General features: G+C 41.2%; 2 protein-coding genes across 4 annotated transcripts in view; one reads left to right on the top strand and one right to left on the bottom strand.

The window, feature by feature from the left end:
- kazn (kazrin, periplakin interacting protein) overlaps positions 1-5,246 on the bottom strand; it is a 57,697-nt gene extending 52,451 nt beyond the window's left edge. The window contains exon 1 of the mRNA XM_087147504.1: positions 5,227-5,246. The gene's annotated coding sequence lies outside the window, so the exon portion shown is untranslated. The remainder of the gene's footprint in view (positions 1-5,226) is intronic.
- Positions 52-8,269, top strand: part of LOC110976504 (nephrocystin-4-like) — a 36,955-nt gene continuing 28,737 nt past the window's right edge. Inside the window, exon 1 of one of the 3 annotated variants that reach the window (XM_022229828.2) lies at positions 52-269. In XM_022229828.2, the coding sequence (XP_022085520.2) occupies positions 57-269 (213 nt within the window). In that variant the 5' untranslated portion in view covers positions 52-56. Of the gene's footprint in view, positions 270-5,776; positions 6,690-8,269 lie in introns of those variants that run through there. The other 2 variants (XM_022229826.2, XM_022229827.2) reach the window with 2 other exon arrangements.

Raw genomic sequence — 8,269 nt, 5'->3', positions numbered from 1 at the left:
AGCAGCAAAGCTACACGTTACGATGTGATCGCTCCCGGGCGTGAGGTTGGAAATACATGTACAAAAAAATGGCCGCCAGCGGTGTTAGCAACCGGTTAGCAGATCGGAGGGCGCTGAAATTGAAACCGTCGTGGAAAGATGTCTTTGCAGCCAGTAACCAGGTTCAGCCATTTGCCGGTGAAAGGAGCGATGAAGTAGCGGGAAACCCGTCGAAATGTTACTGTTTGCTTGTTCAAGTCTTGGAAGGTTTGGATGACTATGAAAAAGTAGTGAGTATTAAACTATTAACGTTGTCACTTTCCGTCAGTGTTCGTCAGAACCAAACCAGAGGAATGTTTCATCCGAGTGCATTACCTGATACAACTTCCAAGTTTCACAACACAAGTCCCTTCACAAGTCCAGTCACAAGTAGGCCTACCTCCACAAGGCCAGCTCATACTAGTAACAAGGTAAACAACAATCACAGCTCATTTGCAAAGCTTGTGATTTGGCTTGAGACTGAATGACTTGTGATGGAAGTTACACAGGGACTTGCACTGTTTTTTGCATGGACTTGTGATGGACTCGAATGCAACACTGGTGTTCATGATGTAACTTTTGGACATAAGCTATGCAGACATGTTGGACTTCTGCTACACATGAAATGACATTTGCGTCTTACATGTAACATTTAATATCTTACTGTTTGGAATTGGATTTGAAGCATTCTCTGCGATTTGCCAACACTCAGCCTGAGTGTATGGAACTACTGTAGGCATGGTAGGCTACAGTAGTTCCATACACCAACCAGTAGGCAGTACTGTTATTAACCAGGTCAGAGGTTGCTCCAAATTTGCACTCGTGACTGGGCAAAGGGGGCAACCATGGCAACCCTCCATTCACTTTGTCTTTACAGGGACTTGCATGTTTTCCTCATTTTTTGCTGCATAAGCCATGTACCAGTATTAACAAACCTTTTCAGTACATGTATAGATATTCACAGTGCATCAACAGTGAAATTTCGGGCATAGGGCTACATGTATTTAATGGAAAGGTGAAAAGTTTAGTCAATTCAGATTTTCCCCATAATGCCCATAGACCACAATAAAATTCCATAGGAACGTTGCACTTGCATGAAGTTTTAAAGTTTATTCAATGCTTCCAGTTGTTTTTCACCTGTGAAGTAGACTATCTAAGACGTCAGAAACCACTTTTGCCTGCTTTAATTTGATTTATTTTTATGGCAGTTTGAAGTTTGGGGAACTAGGTGTGAGAACCTTAAAATTTGTAGAAAGTCTTGATCCCAAGTTATATAGTGCCGAAGCACCAAAGAAATTTATTAATAGTTCAATGTCAACTTTGGTGGACCTTAACTGTAGTCCAGGATAGAAATTACACCCTAGTAGAAACTTTATGAGTGAACCTGTGTATTTCAATTTTCAAATTTAAGTATTAAAATGTCCCATCATTCACAAAAAAGTTGTTTATTTTTTACACTTATATATGTGTATTTCATTTAAAATTTAATCTATCTTTTAGTCAATCTCATACAAAAACCTGAGAAAAAAGTTCACTGATATCTAAGGAAGAAAATATTCATTCTCAAAATTTGTCCCGTCAGTCACATGCTGTCCTGTCAGTCACGTACATTTCCACTCTGTGATTTGCACTTTTGTTCAAAATTTGAAGTATATGTAAATATGATTATGCACAATGACATCAATTTACATGTAAACATTTTAATACATTATATGATATACTTATAAATACTTCAGTTTTCAACTTTTAGAACAAATTTCCCACGGGAAAAGGCATATCGATGGGATTGGGGGGGCTTCTCAAGCGCTGGGTTTCTGAAAGTGTCTTGGCCCAAAAACTTGACATTAACACGTCCAAGGAATTTATGTTGCCCAAGATGTATGTCCTAACGTCAGCATCATGATGTCACAGGTGACATGAAATCCCAATTCTGCAAGTTGGAGATATCATGCCTTCCTGGAATAAGAAGAGCCTGCTACCTGTATTTCCAGTCACATCAAAATTGGCTCTCACAACAGCTCAATGGGACAGCAGTCCTACCTACATGTACATGTACATGTACTTCAGTGTCAAGAGGGGAATTATTTCCAATCCCAGCAGACCAGCCCCCCAAAGCATCAGCTATAGTTACTGACAGTACAGTAGTTGTAATGTCCCAGTGCATGTTGCCTCTGCACCATCCCCAACACCATCATCTCAGAGCTGGAACATGGGTTGAAGTGCTCTTTGATATGGTCACGTGTAATGGTATGATTCTTGACGTCCAGAATAACCAGTACTCCATGTACTTGTACATGCAAATACTGTGCTTGAAACTTGCAGAAGGTGGTACAGTAAGCATATTTGAGCCAGTGAGAGATGCTGTTTGGTATCCGCTCCAAGCAGGAACGAAAGAGGGTGTGTTTTGAAATGACATTGACAGTCCTTTGGTACGCACACACTGCATAGGTGTGCAAGTTCATGTGCCATTGACGCAGAGTATGCTGAGTATGTGCAGTGATTTTAGTCTAGAATGCGTGGTCTTTGTGTGCACGCCAAACACGTGCAAGAATCTGGTTGGAAAGCTTACCGGTAGTACCGTATGTCTTTCTTTCGCCGGTGAGGGCGCACTTCAGCTCAGGGTGGATAAGAGGATATTGTGAAAACAACGTCCAATGTTCCGTTTAGGATTCATTCTAGAGATGTTTATTACAAAGTTTGAATTGGATAATTCCAAATACATAGATCTTTACACCCCAAACCAAGTGATCATGTGCGCTGTTTTACACAGTGCACCTACACGTGTATGCGCACAATGTCCTTGGTACATGTACATGTACATGCATAAACAACACAGGGGAAGTCCGAATAAACACTGTGTAATGATTTAAACCAGGGGGCCAATTTCGTAGAGCTGCTTAAGCACAAAATTTGCTTAAGCGCGAAAAAACCTTACTTGCTAAATCAGGTAACCAGCCAAAACTCCATGTGATGTATGTACATATTGTTTTGGGATCGTATTTAGCTATTTTTTGGTTAGCATGACAATCAGATAGAGTTTGAGCTGGTAACTTTTGTTTATTAAGCGACTTTTTTTCCCGCTGAAGCAAATTTTGTGCTTAAGCAGCTCTCTGTACTGAAGATGAGATGGGAGAAGGCATTAGAAGTAATTACAGAGCTACTTGTATTTTGTGACTCAAATGATATTAAAAGTAATGTCTATCATCGTTCTCTTCTGTTTAAAACATCAGTTTGAAGACCTAAAAATGACTTTCAAGTATTGTATGCTGAGAAAAATGTGCAAAAAATGTCCCGTCAGTCACGATTTTGGTGAGCCGAGTATTGGAATTTGTAACTTTGGTTATATTGGATGTAATGTTCACTGGTTGTTTATGTATCAATGATTAATTTTGAGAAGACTTTACAATAAATCTCAGTTGAAAACAGATAGCTTTTTGCATAGATCTACTTTTCTGAAAAGTGACTTTTTTCTTGTCCCATCAGTCATGCTGATTGTAAATTGCAACCATACAGCCATTTAATCATTTGGTTTCAGCCTATGTTTTTTAAACTGAAATATAACTTGTTCTTGTTGATTTACACTATAACTTTTTTGGCTAAGCCATTCACTTTTTTGGCTAAGCCATTCACTCATTCACTCTTTTGGCTAACTCATTCACTCATTCACTCTTTTGGCTAAGCCATTCACTCTTTTGGCTAAGCCATTCACTCTTTTGGCTAAGCCATTCACTCTTGGCTAAGCCATTCACTCATTCACTCTTTTGGCTAAGCCATTCACTCATTCACTCTTTTGGCTAAGCCATTCACTCATTCACTTTTTTGGCTAAGCCATTCACTCATTCACTCTTTTGGCTAAGCCATTCACTCATTCACTCTTTTGGCTAAGCCATTCACTCATTCACTCTTTTGGCTAAGCCATTCACTTTTTTGGCTAAGCCATTCACTTTTTTTCTGCAAGCTTCTAAAAAAAAGGGTTGCATCAGATTTTCCCGTCAGTGCACTTGAATTAGCCCTTTTGAGTTTGGCATTGAAATATGGAATAGCTACCAATTGACCAAACAGAGATATGGATCGATACTCAGTGATGTTATCATGTATATGAGAATGAGCAGTTTCAAAAATGGGTTGGAGTAGGCCTACGGTAGGTTACTGCTACCTACATGTACAGGTAGGCCTACCACCCAGGGGAATTGTATATTTTGGGACCCCCCAGTTTTTTGTAAAGTTAAATCTTGTAACACTATATTTAATTTAAAGTTTTCAAGTTTTTTCCAGTCAATGATTTGGATATCTTTAATTGGATGGAGTTGAAACTTTGTAAAAACTTTGCCTATGGTTTTTGAATACCCCGATCAAAGATGTGCAAAAGTGGAGATCAGTGTGCAAAGTAATGAAAAGAAAAACCAAGAACCTTCTTGTGAATACGGGCGTTTCACAACAGTGCGCCACCAAGAGTTTGCAATGTGTTGGCCAATCACAACGCACGAAATCGGTCGATCCAATGTGAGTTTGGAAAGGTTGACAAATTTTGCGGGTTCTGATTGGCCAACGTGTTGCAAACTCTTGGTGGCACACTATTGTGAATCGCCTGTATTGTGATGCATGTAAGGGAATCTGCAAAGACAAAGCTCCTTCAAGGCCCACTACGTTGTACATGTATTTGCCAATATTGATGACGCCACCCAGAAACCCCCAATGGCAAGTTCACTGAATAGTTTCTAATCACTCCGTGTCACAGTCGTGCACAGTTTTTCCCCCCGTTTGGCTGGTATAAATGAGTACACACACCGCAAGTTTGGAAAAATTCTCACACGGTTTACATTTACAACACCAAATAATAAGTACTTCAACAAAAAATTGATTACAAATACGACCTTTTCTCAAAGTAATGGGACCGTGCATGATTGGCGGTACAGTACATGTACATGTAGAATCTGACATCAGTCAAGGGAGATATTTCTACAAACTCTGCCCACCCATCTTGCCCTTAGGAACAGCAGTAAGATGGGAGTCTTTAATGATTTCCAAATTGTTAAAAAAAGAAAGAAAAGAAAGGCAAATATGGTATTCAGTTTAAGAAAGGAAAGTGAAAATCACAAAATCGGAGTTACGTGCAGTACTGTGTTACCTGCAGGTGTGACGGTCATAAAAACGTGCCCAATTTAAATGCCTCCCCTCCCCCATTTATTTGGTTCAATCCATACCTACCTTATGATGTAATCCTGTTTTAATCTACCGGTGGGAATTATTCAAATCAGAGAAGCGCCCTCTATGTTACTCTTCCTCGTCGCACGTTTCGTCCATACTCGTGTGTTACAAAGGCCCGTCCATACCGTCCGGCCTTCGCTTCCACAGTTTTATCCAGGATAAGGCAGCAAAATTGAGATGTCTGGTTACCACATGTACGTGAACAGTGTGCCAGAAGTACACTGAACCTTTATTGTTTATGTATGTACGTACTGTACCTAATGAAGAACATTGTGGTTGCCCTCTCTGCCTGAGGTGCATGTACATGTAGGGTACAGAAGTACATATTTGCAGCGGACAATATATCTTCATAGTAACTGGTATGCATCCTGGGAAATCCTGGGCCCTGTGATTTTGAATACACATCCTGATATCATGAGCAAGCCAGACTATCGATTAGACATAAATAGGTCACGCCATTCAAGCTAGTTCAGAATTTGCCCATGTATTCTTGACCTACATCAATCAATCATTGACTCACCCGTCCACTGATAGTTGAAGGTTTGCTCGCGTTGTGGAGAGCCGTTGGAGCGGAGATAAATCGCCATGGAAACCAAAGTAGACGCAGGGAACGGGAGCGCTGTTTGAATACGGGGGAGCTGGTTGCTGTACGCGGGGAATTATTAACAGAGGAACGGAGGTGTTTTGTGTTTGGAAAGGAAAAAAAATCTGGTGGAATGGCACGTATCCCATACCAATGTTATTACTTTATCCCATCTTTGCAGGCTGTACATTATTGTAGGCAGGCTGCCCACACACAACATGCATGTTGCTGTGATGGCAACCGGGGCCTGTATTGGTAACAGTGGATGTCATGAACGGGCCGTCTGAGAGAATAGGTCAGATATGCCCTTGAAGTGTAATGGAGGATTGTGGTACCGAGGGAATTTGTGATTGGCAGAGCCACGTCTGTCGGGAGTGTTTTCGCTGTACATGTTTGTCTGGGAGGGATTGGGTGTACAGTAGATTGCCAGCTCGGATGTCAAGACGGAGCTGTGAAGAGCCTGGCAAGGATGTCGACCGGACACCCGAAGAAGCCACCTGGCGTCAAGAAGAGGCAGGCATTGCGTGTACCTACCATTACTCTGGCCACGCCCAGCCTGCTCGCACCGGCTAGTACAAATTCTAACTTGTCTCGGACAAAGGGTATGGCGGTGTCCATTGGCACTTTTCCAAATCAGCTTGCACCTCTTCATCATGCTACGGCCCCGTCTCCGTATCCTTCGCTTGACGGTGTCTTTACGCCCAGGGTGTCTCAAACCAAGCAAGACGTGAGGGACATCGGCTTGCAGTTTAAGAAGGGTTATTTTGTTCCTGCCAGCTACCGGCGCACATTGGTGGAGAAAGCCACGAGTGAGGACTGGGTTCCATTTTGTGTAACTCTTCTAAGCATTGATGGACTTGGTCCGATGTTCTCAGAAAAGGTACCAGTATGTTTATAGATTGATGGGAAAGTTTACGGTTACCAGTTATTCATCTCAAGATGATACGTGGAGGTTTTGTATGTTGAAGTACAACTGTAGTTTGCTGTAAGGAATATATTGGAAGAGCCAATAGGAGTGGACTTTGGGGGCATTTCCCCTTCAGAAAGGGGGGATTTATTTTTAATGTTTGATTTTGAAATGTAAAGAGAGAAAGGAGGTTCTTTGAAGGGGTTCTAGGAGTGGTTTATTTTCCATAAATTTCCAAAGCTTTTTTCGATCTGTCCAGCAGAAAGGGCACAAATGGGTACTTATAAATTTCCTGATTTTTGTCCCTTCAAAAATTCCCCCCCCCCAAAAAATGGGTACCTAACCTGTTCCTTGTTTTCTGTTCTGTATGTGAAGTACTTCATAAATGAACATGTCAACTTCAAAGAAAAGAACCAGTACGCCAGTACGTGTAGGGTTTCTGGCAGTGTGCCGCCCCCCCCCAAAATATTGCATCCTGATGAACTTGAAGTTCATATTTCCCTCACGGTGCCACTGCAAGTTACTGGTAGTCCACGCTCATCCTGTTCCATGGATGCTTCATGAAATCCAATTCCAGGAGACCTAATAAACTTTGCCTTACAGCATTTTGACATTAAGCATATGTAAACACAGACTGAAGGATCTGCAAACTGGGCTTTCTTTGGGCGGGCATGATTGGGCCCTACTGGATGTGTTTTTCAGGTCAGGTGCTGTTGCAACTCCATGGGCACCTGTATCAATATGAGTAGGGATCAGTTTTTCACAGTGGCACACCGTCAGTAGATGGGTCATTCCATGAGGTTGGGGTGCAATTTGTGACGGTGTCCTTGTTACATGGGTAACTTTTACCACCTGTCATGACCTGTAGAGTAGGTCCTTTACTCTGTAAAAATAACACACACCTCTGTATTCAGCCTTGCAAGGCGTATAACAATGTCAATTTGGAATCCACATTCAGGGAAATACATTTGTAGCTGTTCATTTTTACGGAACCAATGTAACAATTGACACCATCACAAATTGTGCCCCAACCTCATGGGATGACCCAGATCTTACCAGGATCTTAACAGCAATAAGCAGAGTTACATGAACATGTACGTATCCACTGCCATCGGTCATGTACACACATGTTATTCGTCATGTCAGTGCCAAAAGGCTCTTACTGGAAAACTGCATTATAAGATCCTTACTGGAAATTACTACTGGTATTCTGAACACGACACCTGGCAACAAAATTTGTTGAAATTTAAATACAACATTTCTTGCATGCTGAGGGTAAGGCCCAAGAGTATTTTCAAAAATTACATTTTTGCTGTAATGACCTTTCAACACTGAGCTGACGAATGTACTTAGTCTTCATTACGTACATATAGTTACATTACAAAAATGGACTAGGATAAATAAAGTACATTCACCATGTTCAATGTACATGTACCTGTCTTTACGAACAAAGTTTCCTGAAAGGGAATATGACAGAGAAACATTTTGATTGTTTCTGTAAACACTGACTTACCAAAAAATGATTTACAAATGTTAAGAATTTCTCTGTTTCT

The sequence above is a fragment of the Acanthaster planci genome, linkage group LG16, assembly GCF_054643075.1.
Source record: "Acanthaster planci isolate LZ-2023a linkage group LG16, COTS_SCS, whole genome shotgun sequence".
NCBI lineage: Eukaryota > Metazoa > Echinodermata > Asteroidea > Valvatida > Acanthasteridae > Acanthaster > Acanthaster planci.
The sequence above is the reverse complement of the archived record's forward strand: the minus strand, read 5'-3'. Positions and strand labels throughout refer to the sequence as shown.